Source organism: Ascidiella aspersa, chromosome 5 (genome assembly GCF_963924565.1).
Source record: "Ascidiella aspersa chromosome 5, kaAscAspe10.2, whole genome shotgun sequence".
In the NCBI taxonomy this organism is placed as follows: domain Eukaryota; kingdom Metazoa; phylum Chordata; class Ascidiacea; order Phlebobranchia; family Ascidiidae; genus Ascidiella; species Ascidiella aspersa.
In genome coordinates this window covers 19,270,256-19,289,327 of record NC_139451.1, presented here as the reverse complement: position 1 = coordinate 19,289,327, position 19,072 = coordinate 19,270,256, and the positions used below count along the sequence as shown (strand labels likewise).

General features: G+C 36.8%; 1 protein-coding gene across 1 annotated transcript; it reads left to right on the top strand.

The window, feature by feature from the left end:
* Window positions 1–5,642: 5,642 nt before the first annotated feature.
* On the top strand, window positions 5,643–11,087 carry LOC146145239 (G-protein coupled receptor 39-like). Its single transcript, XM_083389520.1, has 6 exons — window positions 5,643–5,765; window positions 6,821–6,953; window positions 7,373–7,501; window positions 7,990–8,129; window positions 8,251–8,492; window positions 10,629–11,087. Exons 1-6 carry the CDS (start codon window positions 5,737–5,739, stop codon window positions 10,898–10,900), a joined length of 945 nt encoding a protein of 314 aa, XP_083245646.1. The 5' UTR covers window positions 5,643–5,736; the 3' UTR covers window positions 10,901–11,087.
* Window positions 11,088–19,072: the final 7,985 nt, after the last annotated feature.

Sequence of the window (19,072 nt, the reverse complement as noted above, 5' to 3'; positions counted from 1 at the left end):
CCAGTAATGAAGAAAAAAAATTAGTTGTATTTTAAAATCTATATGAGGCGTGGAAATATATTTGTTTTTTCTTTGGGTGACCCGCATAGGCTGTAAGGGTCCTGTTTCATTACACATAAGAGTATCTTGGTAAACCGCAAATATCGCTGTTATATGTCAAGCCCTAACCTTTGTTTTTACCTTAATTTAACCTTTTGTGTTTTACCTTAAACTAAAATTGGCGTCGTGTCTTAAATTTAGCCAACCGACACCATGTAGTTTAGTTAACTCAGTATATTTATATCCAAACTTCGATTCTTATGCTGAAATGGCAAAATATGTTTGCTTGGGTTCAAATATAAGTCTTACAGGCATTGTTTATTATTAACGAGACTGCACTCGGCAGTACTGTACTATACCGTATAATACTTCGTTAACCTCTATACACGGTTGTATTTTGGTTGTCCTTAGAGTGGTTTAACAATAATAATTTAAACCTGTTAAAAGTGACTATACGACGTATGTTTCAGCGTACGAGTTCTGGTCTGTGCAGCCGAGCCCCAACACAATGTACTACAAGCGCTTCGACTACTGGTTCGGAATGAGCGAGTACTTTTTCCAGCGCTTCTCCGAGTGCCTGAACCCGATGTTTTACAACCTCGGCTCGGCCAAGATGCGCAAGTGCACAAGGCGCTTTATCAGAGACTACTTCTCCTGTTGTTGCCGGAAGCAAACGAACGACAAGGGCAGCGGCTCGTCAACTCCAACGAGACCGACGGCCGACTTCGGCGTTTGATGCTATAACCGAGGTTTCATGATCACTTTGATGCACAATCAAGGTTTCGAGCAGTGTTGTAATGACTTAAGTCAATGACTTGACTTAAGTGCACTTAACTGACTGTATTTAAATGACTGGACTTGACTTAAGTGATTTGGGCAACATGACTTGACCTGATTTAAGTATTTCGGACAAATGACTTGGCTTGAAATGAAGTGTTTTCTTGAAGTATTTTTTGTTATAAAGTTGAGCAATTTATTCAAATGTTTGCACGCACAACAAATCGCTTGCTATATATTACATTTTTCTTATTTTTAGTTCAGTAACTGTTCATAATCGTACTAGTTTAAAAATTCTAATAGTTTAACGTTTTATTTTTATGACAAGGACATGAGTTGAAGTTGACTTGCTATAATCATGACTTGACCTGCGCAACTGATGACTTGGAGTGGGACTTGACTTGTTATTTATTCAAACAATCCTTGACCGGGACTTAAGTCATTTTGAAATGACTTGTTTACAACACTGGTTTCTAGATACCTTTGATTAACAATCGAGGTTTCTAGAAGTCAAAATAATGTACTGTTGTGCGTCAGTATCCGTAAATGATCACGTCTTTAGTGCCATGTTTTGCGGTAGATGGACAACTAGGCGTATCGCTCTGTTACCGAACTTGCAACCCTCACCTTTCAGAGCTCACACACGAAAAATACGTCATTTTTACACTATACATATTTTCTTGCGGTACTGACATATCATTAATTTTTGGTCGAGGGTATATGGCTGTCTGATCCCATAGAAAATGACGTCATTACTGTAGAAAAATATAGTAAGCAAAATTGGTCAAGTTAGCATTCGCAAAGTTAATGGTATAAGGTAATTTAAACAAAATTGTTTAATATTAATGATATATGATTAATTTTTGGCCGAGGGTATACGGCTGTCTGATTCCAAACAAAACGACGTCATTACTGTAGAAAAATATAGTAAGCAAAATTGGTCAAGTTAGCATTCGCAAAGTTAATTGCATCATGTAATTTAACCAAAATTGATATACCGCTATGGAGATTAATTACCTTCAACCATTATTTAAATAATTTCGAAAAGTTTCCTATTTGAAATATAAAGCGCCGCGCTGAATCACAGCCCATTTTTGAAATGTCCATGTTAATTTCGTATAGGATTAATACCAATGCCATGCAAGTATCGGCCAAGTACTGATATTACCATTGACATTGGCTTCGATTGCCCATTGTATAGAATTTTCGTCATGCAACACGTTTGCGCTTACATCTGTAAGTGGGTTCAAACAATTTCGTTAAATTCGTGACGTTTACAATACGAACCACCAAAACGTGCTAACACACTTTCTTGAAATGTTCTTTGCTTGGATCCATCAGTATATATTTTTTTGAGTTAACTGTTTTGTTGACGAACAAGTTGAAGGAAATGTACAAATGAGGTACTGCGTATACAGCGTATTTTGGTAATTGTCGCTACTGAATCAAAACAGTTAATTTCTGTAGTAATCAATGATACATAATAGACCAACAATGTACATTTACTCGTTAAATAAATATAAAAATATATATATATTGTTATCAATAATGGGATGATTTCTGTTAGTCCGACTGCATATCTTTCACGCGAGGTAACATTTATTTGTTTTACGAATCAACAACTTTGTTTTATTTGCTGTATAAATATCGGGTCAGATGTCTTAACGTCTGTCTCAGTTATCTTTGGCGATAAACTATCTTAAATATCTGTCGCTTTACAGTGCATTATGTTTATCTGTTTGTTATATTTATATCTATACTTCACCTGAACCGCCCTTTGCACCACCGATATACATAGCACGCAGGGTTACGGAGTCGATTAGAAATAACCCGAGTTCCACTCCTGAGTTCGACTCCGGCCAAAAAAATAAACCCGAGTCAGTCTTCGGCCTAATGTGCGATTTTGCGGATTCCGTGTCCGGCCTCGACTCTACAGCTTGTACTTCACCTGTTTACGTATCTAAAATAAGGTTGATATTAAGAAACCCACTCATTGGGGTGTTATAAAATTTATTCAAACATAAAATGTAGTTGGAAAATATAATACAATATCCTAAAAAATATACCACAATATGCTCTTGTACTGCGCATGCGCACGTCGGACATGGGACTCGGGAATAGTCTTACGTATAGTCTTACTCGTCCAACTGCAAGTAAGCAAACCGACTCCGTCGAGTCGCAAGTCCTAGTCCGACTCCGCATCCCTGATAGCACGTATCCTCTTTTGTGAGTATTCGTGGATATTTTTATTGACTCATTGTATTACGCTTAACATATTATACGCAAGTACTATATTACCACCATATCTGCTGAACCTATTACCATTTGTTGTTTATGCCTTTTATTTTTCGTATAGTTTATTTGCATTGCTTCTACTAAACTGGCATGTCTTTGCACACTGAACACTTATTCCATGTATACATCGCCCTATCAGGATCATAAATCGGTTGATTTGTTTTATGTTTTTTGAACCACTTGTAGAAGCTCGTATTACTGTCCAATTTTTATTTATGTCGCTACTACACCTCAATTAATAACATACTAATTAAGATTCATAATCGTTGCTCCTCAAGGGAATGACGCTCACCATACAAAAATATACGTACAATTAGGTGTGGAATTATTTAGATTAACAACATTGTATGTGAACAAATTCATTGTGTTCCTTTTTTTTTTTAAGTGCAACTGATGCTTTTGAAGTCAACCAGGAGACAATTATTAAACTTCCAAGTTTCAACAAATCGTGTAACAATGTACACCGCACAAAATATATATTTCATTGTCCTTGAAATAGATCCTACTGATTTTTTCTAAACGTTGTATACGTTTTAAAAACCGTACATTAAGTAGCAACTTGGATGCCTTTCAAACACTTTATTTTATTAACTGTTCAATGACTAAATGTTCAACAACAAATTGTCAAACGAAAATAGATTAGCGCAGCGGTTCTCAACCAGTGGGCCATGGCTCAGTAGTGGGCTATAAGAACATTTGAGGTGGGCCACAGACCAATTTAAAAAAGCTAGATTTAGTTTCATTTGTGTCACTATTTTTTATTTTACAGGAACAATGGCTTGGGGAGGAAATAAAAAGGAATATTTTACAGTTTTTACTTTCATAAACATTTATTGGGCCACGAAAGAAAAAAGGTTGAGAGCCACTGGATTAACGGCAAGCGGATAATATAGTGAGCTCGTATGGGAAAAACAAAAAAATCTCCTAACCTTGGGGTTTTCCACTTTTCAAGCAGCAAAGGATTTACTTGCATAACAAGGTTTTGTTTTTACGTGTAGGTTTAGTCCAGCTGCTTGTGGGCAAAAATACTTTAAGCGTGGGGCATAACAATTAGCTAGAATAATGTTTTGTAGGAAGGTGTATAGATGTGTCATGCATGATAAACAGACAACAGCCTGCAACAAGAATTGAATGCAATCAAGCGATGTAAAGTTGCATACAGTACTTCCCTGTAGGCGAGGGTAACCGTTCGCGCTTAAGTGATTACGCCAACACGCATGTGACGGGCAAAAAAAGCGCATTAAAACGTAGCCTACATCATAGCAACTTAAAATAGAACGCTTACCTGATGTGAATACAAAACAATATGACGAAAATGTGACTACCAGATAAGATCGTAAAGGATTTTTTTGCACGGCCTAATTTCAACCACAGGCTTTAGTCGCATTTATGGTGATCATACCTAAACGTATTTTATCAGGTTTAAAAGTGTAGCTAAGCTTAGGGCTATAGTGTTTGGTATAAGTTCACAACTGGCATAACGTAGAATGTAATTTAACGTATGGCCATACAAATATATGATTCGCACAAAAATTAAGAAGAAGTTTTCGATTTACTTGGCTCTCAGCCTATTTTCGTACAGTTATTATAAAATTGTTTTTTTTTAATTCATAACTTGGTATAAGTTTTCCCAAATAGAAATAAATACGATTAGTATATCTTTAAATGAGAGTTTTACAGCATATATCACACATGGAACTTAAACCAATTGAGGCCTCATAGGCAAGAGGTTTAGGATTAAATTTGATAGTAAACTATCGGTATATAGACTCCTATAGTTTCGAGAAAAAATCGAGCAGCGGAAATCTTTGACAAAAATGTTTATAATTGCTTCTGGCCTGATTAGTTGTACGTGTGAAGTACAACTACAATACTTTTTGGTTGGATCTAAAAAAAATGAGCGTCGTTGTAGTTTAAATGTTTGATCTATTGATACAATTGCATTACCTGCTTTTATCCATGAAAGTGCACAATTACTGGAAATACCTGGTATGACTGGTGCGCCAGTTCACATATCGCCACAGGCTAACAAAATCTTAGAAGTTCGTAATAAAACCCTCGAAGTTTGCCTATTAGGCCTATAATCTTCCCGAATACAATCGGGCGTTTAATTCGCATCTAAATGCTATACAAAATGTATCAAACCTGTATAAAAAAGCTTCTATTAATCTTAGCCTGTTCACTTGTTTATGATAGGCTAGTAGGCGGCTGCTTTATTCGACACTATATAATCCATACACACACGGCGTCAAAAACAAAGACATTTGCCGCCGCTGCCAAATTATTGGGTGCTATGACATCAGCAATAATGAGTCCAGCAGACGTCAGTTTATCGTTCGTAGGAAATGCGACGACGCCGTAAGTTAGTTTTAGTCTAATCTTGGTTTCTTTATTTAGTCTCATATTGGTCTATTTATACATTTTACACTGAGCGTTCACTGTGCAACTCTTGTGTCAAGTGCCTTAACAAATGATTGAAAATTACTTCGTGTTTTTTACTTTAATTATTTTTTTTATTTTTGTAGAATCTACGTTCGACCATTCGACGATACAGGCGTAACCCTGACAGCTTTAGTGCTTTTCACTTTTTTGGCGGTGGGATTGTTCGGGAACATTCTGACCATAATGGTCATACAAACCAACCGGCATTTAAAGTAAGGCAAAAATTGAACTAAAATGACTATTTTCGTTATTAGATAGTTGTAGTTTTCTTTTGTAATGAATTTGTAATGCGTTGCTGAAAGGCAGTAGTAGATTTATCAACAATTTAAAACCAATGTTCGAACGATTAACTATTACTAAACTATATAATAATGTCGGAAAACTAAATATGTAAAAAAGAAATATCCTCGCCCAACAGGTAAACGACGACAGCGCCTTCAAATTTTGGCAAATCTTTTTTTGAATTTTTTGTCTTGATTAAAGTTAGTCATCTATAAATTCCGAGAAATGTAGACTACAAAAAAATGTTTTTTTTTATAGGTTTGCGCATTGTATTCTTGAATTCTAGACACAGATGATAGCATTTCCTGTGACGAAATATATATTTTATGAACTTATAAATGGTTGAATTTGATAAGAAAGCAATGTCTATCAAATGTTTGATATAATAATTATGTTCGGCTTTATTGGTGCACTTACTTGACAACTATATAATAAAAAGTAAATCCTACTTACTCAGTAAAAAGATTGCTTCGTTGGTAAATTAATCACGTTTTGGCGTCAAATAGTGCATATTTATATTATCACACTTGAAACAAACTTTTAAGACGTAAAACACATCATTTGATACAAAAAAAAAACATTTCCTATTACATTTCCCAACCCTCATTTGTAAATCAAAATCGTCAACATTTGTAATTGCTGAGTTACCAAAATTTCATCAATGGCTATCATTAGTACACCAAAAGCTATTGCAGACTCACCGAATCTGTCGATCAATGATGCAAGCAGGGCAGGCCACAAAAAAACTAGCCTGCAGCGAGGTTCGAACTCACGACCTCCGGCCATATCGGGACCGTCGCTCTACCAACCGAGCTACACAGACTCATAAAGGAGCGAGTCGAGATACAACCATACGCTAATGATTGCTACATTATGTTAGTACAAGCAACGTTGATCAAAAAGCAGCGTCAGAAGGGCTAAATCACAGTTGTAAACACACATATGTGTGGGCATGTTATTAGCAACATATGTTTATCATTATTAGCAACATCTTTATGCACTTCATCACATCTCTGTGTTGCTCGGACCTTATATCCGCCTTGATAAGCTGGATCTTTCTATACAAAAGAACCTGGGGCTTCGACACTTGGGATCCATTGCCCGAGTATTTTTGCAGGGTAAGTTTTCACAATATTATATTTATTCGCTCACTTTGCGTATGCGTATAGAATTTGTTGTAACGAAAGAAAAAAGAAAGAAAATAATTTTATTCTTTTTAATTAATAAAAGGCGCCACATACTGTGATGCAAATAAATTCAAAAATGTTTATTTATTTTTTTTAAATGCCGCGTGATCAATATTGGAAGTAGGTTAAAGAAATTAAAACATTAGTTCTTGATTAATAGCAATGGTAATCTCAACGACCTTAAGGTAATAATTTTTGATAAAGCTCTTGAAACATCACTACATATTTGTAGCCAAATATTACAAGATGTTTAATCGATGCCACTTTTTTGTTTAAAGTACCCAGCGAGTCGTTATAATAATCCAAAAGCAGTCAATGGTGGTTATATATATATTTTTTAACGTCTGTAGTTCTATTGGGGCGCGGACCTGATGACTAATTTCGCCACAGCTCTTCACATTCTCTCGTTTGCTATATTACGGTATGTTTCTATCCAGTTTCCGATCAAGTTTTCCAAGATAAAGCTCAAGCACGGTAAGGTAGGCGATAAAAACATGAAATATGAATGGAAATATTACTGAACTTATGTAATTTTAGGAAGTTAGACAAAAAAATTTAATATAAAAATACAAAAAAGTCTAACCAAAAACTGCGACCAATTTTGTGTTGTAAAACTCTTGGTGACTCTTCTAATATCTACCATAATTTGGTACTTCAAATAGCTGTTTTCGTATAACCTATAGTATGTCGTTTTACTACGTTGTTCAATACCACTTATTCTATAATAGGCATCGACTGATATCTGTCAGCCTTTTTAACTATGGCTTTGTAACACCGAAGACCTGTTAAAGCAGAAATAAGACTAGAAACATAATTTTGTCAATTTCAAAACAACTTAGCAAAATAAAAATAGTTGGCTGAAAAGTCGGTCACCGCTAAACACAGTCACCTTCTAATTAAAACATTTGACGTTTAACTGTGCCGCTTTAAAATTTTGAGGGGTCAGTTATAATATTCTGGCCTTCAGATTTGGATCGGCCTAATTTGGGCGATGTGCTTCTTGTGTGGCTTCATTCCTTTCTGCATTTTCTTTGGCGCAAGGAAGCGAGACCGCTACAGCGATTCCCCGGACGCAAGATGGCCGGCGTGCACAATTAACATGGAATGGTGGGTTGCTGCCCTTTACCTAAAGAATTTACGTAAAATACGCTGCGATAAGCACGTCTGTTGGTGATCCAGAAAACAAAAATCCTCTTTCCTTGTTGGAAACCGATGTTTTTTCTGCCAGGTATAATGCTTACACAACGTACCAGAAGATTGTTTACCCGATTCTGCTCTACGCGCCCACAGTTGGCGTTGTGCTAATGTGCTGCCTTATCGGCACCACTGTACGGTCGCGGGCACGCAATCGAGCAGGCCGCGTGGAGTCGCACGCAAGCAACTTAAAGCAGAGGGCTAAGGAACGGCAAGCGGTGATTCAACTCTCGCTCATAGTGCTGTCTTTCCTGATCGGCTACATTCCTTTTACAGGTATGTTTTATCTGTTTACTATGCCTGACACGTAGGACGTCATACTGCAGGTATACATCCAGCTGGCGTAGAACAACAAGATAAATCAGTAGGCGTGTTTGTATAGCAAAGGAAATTCCACACAACCATCAAAATATTTTTTTAATTTTTCTAAAGATCGTGTTTTAATTTAATTTTTCTAAAGATCGTGTTTTAACCCTATCGTTCAACTTTAAACAACTATGGAAATCAAGACCATGTCAACATTACTACTAATGAAAAAGGGAATTGGTGCCTTAAAACCAACCACGTCAGTCAGACATGCACTCTTGGAGCAGTGGTCGGCAAACTTTTTTTCGCGACCCAAAGTACTCTTTTCAGAGCTATTGAAGGTCCACTACGTAAAACCACTGCGACAACAGGGGCGGGTCCAGTATATTTGAATTGTTTCAAGAAAAACCTGTTGTTTTCTAACGAACCCGCGCGCAAATATGAAGCTATAATCCTGATTAAATGTGCGAAACAAATTGGGTTTATTTTGTTTAAATTGGCAAAACTTCAATTAAAAGGGTAAGTGGCGAAATGGCACATCAAAGGATTCGAATATTGCTCGAAATAGCGGAATTTATAGTTTAATTTACCACAAATTAGATAGTAAAGTTATGAGTCACACGACGCAAGAAACCATAGAACATCGCTTTTATGCTGATTAGATTCAAGAACTGATGAAAGTAGGCCTACATAACATTTCTTATATTTGAAGTATCGCGAAGCGCGAAAATTATTGAGTTTACATAGTTAAAGTTGGCAAAAAATATAGCATGACAGGCACTCTCATGGCCACATTTGGCACGCGGGCCTGAACCACGCTGGGACACCATAATTCTAAACCACATCAACTTTTTAAATACAGTGCAATGAGTGTTCGCCTGTACGGCTATCACGCGGCCCACAACTATATGATAATTGATAACACTAAACTATTCAAAAATAGCTCGCGGCCCACACTTTGCCGACCACTGTTACAGTGGCGTAGCCAGCCGAAAATTTTTGGGGGGGATCCAAAGAGTTTGAACTTTTTTGTTTAGCTTTGTCATTGTATTAACTGCCGTAACGAACACAAATAACAATGCTAGCAAACCGTTTCGAGCGGCAACTGACTGAGTGTTAACACAATACTCAATAACCATTCAAAGAGCAAAAACTGTCGAAAAGTAGTAAAAGTAAAACTATAATGTATAGCAAACCTGGCATTACCTCCATCGTTTGTGACGTAACAGTGCATGACAATTTAAGGTGTGGCAAGCCTGTTATAGACTGTTGAGGTACTGCTCATAAATGCTAAAAAAACAAATTATTAAGAGTAAAATATTTATAAATTTTGGGGGGATCATGCCCCTCAGGCCCCCCCCTGGCTACGCCTATGCACTGTCATGGAGTCTGACCATTTTGGGGCAGTCACATTTGTCTGAGCTGCGTAGGCTTAGTTGTGCCGCAGTCGAGGCAAAGCCAAACACTTTTCCTGCTTTTCCTCAAAATAAGTTTGATTGTATTTTATTGAACAATTCATTGAACGGAATGATCAGTTTAACATTAATCAACTTTCATTTGTGCACTCATAATGTATGCAAACAAATTATATAATATACGAAATTATATCTTTAATTTAGGAATCTAAAAAACGTACCTCATTTGGATAGAATACATCATTATCGATAACTATAGGTACTCGGAGAAAGATGCATTACTCAGTTAAATTCCACATTCATTAAAGTTTTACTAGAGAGTGTTTCATTAATGATTTTTTTGTAAACCTTTTTTATGTATCAATATAGATATAATGGGTGTACTGTCGCCAGATGTTATATTTTAGTGCTAAATGAGATATGATGAACTGAAGGATATGCCCGTTACATTTTAAGCTACGCTAAAAAGAGGAATGCTGACCACAATAATTGTTGTATTTCTAGAGAAAGCTTTAACGACATATGACTAAAACGGAACCCCGTTGACTCCCAAAATTTTCACTATAATATTTTTATTGCGGTTTAAAATGCTTTGTAATAATAAACTATATTGAAACACCTTCCCTGCGCCATCATGGTAAAGTGACTGACTGACTCTTCGAAGAAACGACGGAAATGTTTGTTTTTTCAGCATACGAGTTCTGGGCGGTGCAGGCTCTTCCCAACACAATGTACTACAGATGGCTCGACTACTGGTTCGGCATGGGCGAGTATCTCTGCTTGCGCTTCTCCGAGTGCCTGAACCCGGTATTCTACAACCTGGGCTCGGCCAAAATGCGCAAGTGCACCAGGCGGTTTCTCAGGGTGTACTTCAAATGCTGCTGTAGGAAGTTGGCAAATGACAACAGCAGCGTGTCTGCGCCGTCGACGCCGACACGACCGACGGCCGACTTCGGCGTCTGACATGAACCGGGTTCACCTCACTAATGTAAAGTGCCACGTGGCGGCACAGCAAGGGTGTGGATTGTGTGATTTTATTACCCCGCGAAATATTCCTATTCGATGTGCTTCCGACTTCTATTAGAGTTGTTGCCTTTATATCAATATGTGAAACACTTTATATTTTCAATATTCACTTGATTAGGTTTGTATTTTGCCCAAAAGGAGATCTCCATAGTTACGTAGGTATTTGGTATAGGTAATTCTATATAATAATGTCATTTTTAGCAAGTTGGTAAGTGGGAAAATGTATTTCTTGACGAGTGGGGAAATGTATCAATAAAAGTTAATAGTTCGATAAACAATAATATTTATTTAGTAACTTAAGTTAAGTTTACGAGTTGCACTGTTCTGCAGGTTTGTTTTATTACAAAGATCAGTCTATCCGTCTATCGCACCTCAAAACACGCTTTGGTATAGGTCCGAGCTTTCCTGCTGTTTCTAACACCGTCAAAGCGCTATTGTGTTTGCCTTTAGGGCCAAACCGTACAACTGAACAAATATCGAACCAAAAAGATAAAGACGGCCAATTTATCAAAGTATTATTTTTCTGTCGAATTCAACGGTCTCCTTTTGTACTTCACATTTCATTTGCGGCCTATAGCAAACGAATACAAGTTTTTCCCTAATTTTATTTTGTAACCCTTTGAGAGTTGCGTTGTTAGATATAACATCTTGTTATTTAAGTGGTAAAAGTGATAAAATATAAAACAAGTTGCTATTGCATAACTCAAAATTTGAGTTTATTCAACGACTATACCTGAACTTCATTTAAATATGTATGCGTGATTTTGTGTTTAAGCTACACATAAAATTGTATTATTCGCTTTTTGTTCAGTCTTGACTTTTTGGTAAACTTTTGTGCAGGAAATTATTTGAAATTTATACGCAGTTATTTCACTTCATTCTTTAATCCTCGGCGAAAAAAAACGAACGTTAGGTTAATGATTTTGGCGTGAATTGTCTTGTTTCTTGGCTTTTTTCAGTTTTGTAATTTATAACTTAGAAATCAAAAATAGAATCTACTATATAAATGGGAAAGTTTGACGGCGGACGATTGTCGCGATATGGTCGCCCGGTCGGTCGCTGGCATGTCATTTTTAAGAGAGAGACAGAGCAACCTTCCTCATATCGCTCCCTCTTTAAGCGAGAAGCCGGGCTATGAGAAGGAGCGGCGACGTCACACTCTGCTGCGCTCGAGTTAGGGAGTGAATCATCGCCTAACAAAACCACAACATCACTGTTTAATCACCTAAAGTAGAATGATTGCCACCATTTGGTGCAAAAATATTGTTTACATATTATCGGCCATATACAACTACACGCGGTAGGCCACATGAGTGATACCTAAACCATAAACCGCATACAGTGATTTATATTTTACCACAAAATTGTTGGTGAACAGTTTAAAAACATATGCTGTTTACAAATCATTGAAACGCGTTTAATGATCCTTTGCATACGTGATTAGGGTTTATGAACAAGTATAATTTTTAACTGTTATCTTAAAATATCGCAATATTTACCTTTTAAATTTTGTCAACAATAAACTTACTTTGATCGCTTTTGTCCAAAGATTGTTAGGATTTTATTACATGAATGTGTATCATATGATTTTAAGTTTTTGCATAGAAGGATAATAAAAGTTCACGCTTTCTTTGGTCTGTAAATTATTATATAACAAAATAAACGACATAATACTTCAAATTTTAAAATTGACAATATTTTATTAGATTCTCTATATAATAATTTAAACGTTTCCCTTTGGCGGTATCATTAAGCAGTTTCTTAACAAGTGTTCCGTTTTAACAACTTTATCCTATTTTTATGTAGCCAAACTTCAAACATAAACTGATTATTGGATATCGTCGGTATTATATGACACTCGGAACTTTTCCGCATGCTTTTCAATTTTTAAACTTTCATGAGAATAGGAATCGCGCATTGGTCAGCTTCTCTTAGAATTATAAAACTGCTCACATTTATTGTCGTTGAATAACCACGTTATGGGCCAACATAATATGTAATGGTCATAAACAGACAACTTGATTTCCACCCGAGAACGATCTGGCACCGGGATTACATATTTGTTTTAAATATGATGCCAATTGAATAATTACCACTTTTACACAGGCTGTTTCCATATAAGGTTTTACTGGTATTTTGGGAGAATATTTTTTTCGCTTCACACACAATCGAAAGCACAGGGACGACCAGTTGCCAGTGCCGTTGCTGTTTTACTATTATAAGCTATCCGATCATTACAAAATCCCCAAAAACACAATACAAAAAATTATTTTACCAAACGCGTAGCTCCATGTAGTGCAACGATTATAAAAATTACATGTTTCACCATTTTCGCACTATTTTCACACTATTTAGCACTCTAGCTAAGATACTACGCTATTCGCAACATTACTTTTAGTAACATGGTAAATTTTATTTTTTTAAATCACACACGGTTTAAGCAAAATACGCAGGGTACAACCTAATATGTGATAGTTAAGAGGCCACAGCTTGATGGAATGTCACATTTTGTTCAACCTATGCTCGAGAATTATTTGGTCCGGCGAATACGCATTTATTATGAAGAACACAGCGCCTTTTCCAATATGTGTAGGACCTAATATTGTTGCTGCTTTCACAAGGGCCGAATTTTACTTTAATTGTGAAAAATTATTTGACTGGGCGCATTTTATACCATTTCAAATAAACACACATTCACAGTTACGCAAATAAATGCGATAATTTATAACACGCCATCCGATTAAATACCGCCTCATTTTAGGAACGATCAGCGAGAAATAGTCAAGGGACGGCCAACACATATGCCAACAATTCAGGCTACATGTTTCCCATGACACATATAATATATTGCGCTTATTGCAAAATATTGCATATTATTGTTACAATTAAATATCCTATTCAACCTGGGCAACGCCGGGTATTTCGTCTAACAGCGGTCCGGAACCTTTTTACCTAAGGAAGCCATAAAAGCCATATATTCTTGGTTAGATTTCCATGGGAGCATTATAATATTTTTTTACATCTAGTTATAGATTGGAAAAAATCGGAATCTGAACATTTAAAATACAGAACATACTATAAGCACGAAAAAATCAAATAGCCAAGTTTGCACAACTTTCATTACGGAGCCCCGTCGGAAGAGAATACAGGGTCATTTGGATATAAAGAGATTCCACCAAAACGGAGAACAGTCCCGAAAATACAAATAGATTTCGCGCAAATTGCCCAAAATATTTACTACTAAATGTGTGTTAAAAAAGGAAAAATCAATTTAGGAAAGCGCGGTTAAAAAAGGAAAAATCAATTTATTGTTTGCTAAGACGGAAAACACCACACCACCTCACAGGGTTTTTCAACGCACGCTGTGGGTTAACAGGGTTTGAACGACCGTAGCTATAACAATGTCCAATGGTCGCAACGCACAGAAGCTCACAAGGAATCAACCTGGCTATTTTTACTACCTTCGCAATGCTGGAAAGATTACGTCAGACTCGTGGGACTCCTGGTGACGCCATAGATCGTTAAAGTCGTGACGCGACATTGGTGCAACTCGCAGGAGTTGATTGGGTGAATTATCACGCTGGTCTAGCTTTTAAATCGTGCCTTACGTCACAGACAGTATAGATTTCCAAATTTCCAAATACGGGTGCGTTGAAAATACATTAAGGGCCCCCAAGATAATATAAATCCATGGCAAAAAGTAATTGTTTAATTTTCTGATGATAGGTTTATCATACATACAACGTTTAAAATTGACAAAAGTTTGATTCGGCAATTATTTACAAAATTAACAAACAATTTAATTTGACCAAATTTTTGCAGAACCTTTGTTAATTTAACCCCACCCTTGACCCTATAAGTTTAATTATTTAAAACTAAAATCAATCGAGTGTTTAAAGTTTTTTTAAGTTTAATTGTTAATTGCAATGCTCTTTATATATTTACTTTACCATCGATACATTTTAAAATGGTAAAAAGTATTTTAAGTAGGAAAGGGCGGGCCACATGGATTTCCAGCAAGCATCAAAATACACTGTCGTGACCCCGAACGAAAAACAGCGGACTATCGCTGAGTCACTTGCCATAAGGCTGAGGGCAAAAATCAGTTCACCGGTCGTGCCTGGCGTAAACCGCGAGGCAGGTTCATAAAGCGAACCGCAAACAGCGGGCGTCATTTTGTTTTGCTAAAACCGGGCGCGCGAGAGAGCGGCAGAGCTTGATCGATGATGGGTCCGTCGTTTATTCGAGTTTGCTAATATACTTCCTGTCAAGTATCTCATATGTAGCCGTATGTTAGCAAAATTAAGATAAATTGTGTTTAAAAGTTCACTTTAATTTCATTATTGACAGGGAAGTAAGAAGTTAAATAACTAAAATATTATAAAATAACGTCTGGTTACATAGCATAACCTGTAATAGCAAATGGACAGTAAGACAGTTAATTATTTTAATTATTTTTGCTTCGTTTCGTTGGTAAAGAATGTTTAAGAACAATAAGACTTTTTCGGCCTTTTTCAAACAATATCATCCATACATGATTTCGAATAAGGGTCGTTTCAGGCTCACTAAGCATTTATTGGATTTCGCGGTTTCCTACCGGACGGATCAACAACTAACCAGGCGGATCCGTCGTATTAAACCGGGCATCCAACTATGTAGTGTATACCAAAGCGTAAACCGGATAAAAACTAAGGTGTAGACCAGTGGTTCTTAACCTTTGGCAACCTGCCGAACCCCTATGTTATTCTGCAAGCTTTCGTCGAACCCCAAATTTTCGCTCAGTATTCGCTTCTTCCTTGCAGCTGAAACTAGGTATAATCAAATTATAAACTTTCAATTTATAACGTTACATAACACCTTGGCTCATAAAAGAGATTCGAAAATAGCTTGAAACAGCAGCATTTATGTTTCAGAGGACGTTCTCGCCGAACCCTTCAAACAGCTTCGTCGAACCCCAAGGGTCCAATTGAACCCTGGTTAAGAACCACTGGTGTATAGACCTTAAAACATGGTTTAACCTGGCCAATATTATGGAGGGTTCACAACTTCGACAGAGTTATTTACTTATGGGAATGTTATCTAAAACGCGCCACAATTTGACCCAGGTGAAATTGCGATGTTTTGCGCTTTCGGTGGTATAAAAAATCATGGTATACAACAATATATAGCAATCTATAACAACTCTAACTTTATTTAAAACAGGCAAACGACAGGCTAGCGCCGAGCATTTGGTCATTTGAAATGTGTATGTATAGTCACTTGGATTGAAGCCCTTGTATGTCCTCAAGACTCATCAATTTCATGTATTTGTTTCACTGTATAAGTCTAAGCTAAAATTATTGTGTTGCGGTCCGCGAATTTTTTCAAAGGTGGACGTATTGCGTGCAGACAAGCAAGAACTAAATAAGTTAAGTGGCGTGAACCACTGTCTTGTTGAAACTGGCAAGTCGTTCGAATCTTTGTTTGGAGGGATTACTGACAATACTTTGAAAATAGACCATTCAAAATCATTTATCAGTTTTGCCAAGCTTTTTGACTAATTGAACTTGATTGTGTGATATATTGCAAACGTTATCTACGAAAAAAATATTGTAGCATGCTTAAAAAAGAAAAAAACTCGTTTTGCCAATATTATATTTATTAAAAAATGCTAGACTGTTTTGCCTTCTCACATATGCTAACATGGCGAAGTTATATGGTATTTTTACAGGTATTAAATAAATTTGAGAAACGTTCTGGGAAATATGTGCGCTATTACTTTTACCCGCCGCGGCGGCTACATTATATTGACGTTTAAACGATACAAATAATTATAAACAAACGCCCAAATTGCCAAAAAATAAAAAGTGAAATCCATACGGCCCTGCTTAATGTGTGTGGTGACAACCACCGTCCCGCTCCAGTAAACTCTTGTAAGGACAGGCCTTGAAAGACATTTCGTCGCTCACCTGACCTGCGAAGTAGTTCCCAGGGTAGAAAAAACGCTTTGTGGCTTGTTCTTTGAATTCCGTCGAGGCGTTTAAAGCGGGGGATTGGCTATCAGGCGTTGCGTATAGCGCCCACCATCCCCTCCATATGAGCTGCGTGCATGTATAAACAAAACCCTGATACTTTAGTCATCCGGCTTGAACCAGCCTGGAGCACGGTGACATGACTCGTCAACATCAAAAAGCCAAAAGTTATGAACCAATGAGACTCGTGATTGGTTAACACTGTCAAATGTTATGTGAAAGTGCATTAAGAAGCCGATTTTTTATGCTAGAGCTTTTCCCTAATTCATTTGAGCCGCAAGTTTGAAAGGTTTAAGTTATTAAGAGAGTGTATTTTTATCTTTTTAGATCTTAACTTGTTGCAAATGAAGGAATAGGTGCTCCCATCAGAAAACTGTGTATGGGCATGTCTGTCTTTAATATTTATGATTTTGGTGGCTTACTTGGTAGTTATTCAGAAAATTTAGTTTAAGATCATAATAGGCTTTGAGCCGTTCTTGCATGTTCAATGTAGACTAAAGGGTCTAACAAATATTCAACACCTTTTTATCGCATTCTTCAGAAAAGACAAACGAAGAAAACAAACAGAAAGTCGAATTTCGTCGTAATGTTTTGTACGTAAAAACAGTGTCTTTGTGCCTATTTGCCAGTCGCTTAAACAATCCGCAAAAAATGCCAAGGTCGGTAAATAGATTTGTGGCGATGAGACGTCAAAGTTCGGCGACTTCCTGCTTTGCCACGCGAAGAGCCTTCAGTTATCAAAATATCAAACGCGAAATTAGCGTCTTTCTGCCGCACTGGTGACTATTGCGAGCAAGACACAGCCCGATAATCTTTAACATGTTTAACACCAGCTTTAGGACAAACGCGGAACGGATTTTCGTACGAAAAGTCTTAAATCAATCCAGACAAGTGAAGGGTATAATTTAGTCACACGCGTCCGGTTGGTTTCGTTGGATTCCGATAATTATCCGAAGCCAGTATTGGCCAACGCAAAAAAATCGATTTGTTATTAAACTGTTGCAGGCTCTTCTGCCCAAGTGTACACCGTTCTAAATTGAATAGCCTATACTTTACGTGTCCAGCCTTTCCCTTTCCGACAACCTAGTGCGGCATTTGGTTTGAATGTAACGCTAACACGTTGCCCAGCAAACGACGGGTAACGTTTTGCTTAGCTATATGTTGGCTTGCTTTGTCGCGTGTGGTAAAACTTAGGGCTACTATACTTCGCATTATCCGGGTCACGACTCCATCGTCATAAGCGACATCGCTTTGGTGTCAACAAATAGGCTGTACGATTATGAGGACGCCATAACAAGCATCTTCTGTGTTAAACTGGACTTAATGGGCTTGTGTAAACAGGCCATCTACATAAATAGACGACTCCGTTTCATAGTGCAGTTTGATTGTGGAAGTGACGTAGTCGTACTATGAGAATTTTAAAAAGTTGTTTTGAGAGGATCTTGGTATTATTAGATTTAAGTGGGCCTATGCAAGATAGACAGTATGTTTTCTTTATGTTGGTTGTGTATAGCGATATGGGAGTTATAAAGCGACGTTACCGTTACAAGAATCATCAACAAAATAATCCCTTTTAAAATTTTATGACAAAGGCGATTATTTTTTTACTTTAAAATATCTTTGACGCAAAAATTTGGCCACTATTTACTCGTTGGTTTAAAATCATAGAAAAAAAACTTTTAAACTTATAACCTTAAAGATATAATGATATTGTTCAGTTAAATTTTGATTTCGGTCAGAAAAAAAAAATTGTACGCGTATTGTGAAGTTCTAAATTTAATATATGCGTAGGTTTTCTTGCAAACAACAAAGTTTAAAAATGAGACACTCGCTATTATCGGCTTTTAATATTAATAAAAACTATGCTAGAACTATTAGATTTATCGCACGCATATAAAATACATGGTTTATTGTTAAATATTGTACGCAAAGAAACCGATAAATTGATGCTTCTGAGAAGTAAATGTTCGAAGTTGGATTTACAAAACCACATTACGCCTGCCTGGTGTGATGCAAGCAACCACAAAACCAAGTAAGCACCGAAATCACGAAACTTACAACAAGATCAGCTTGCCGCAAAAAAATCGTACAACGAGAC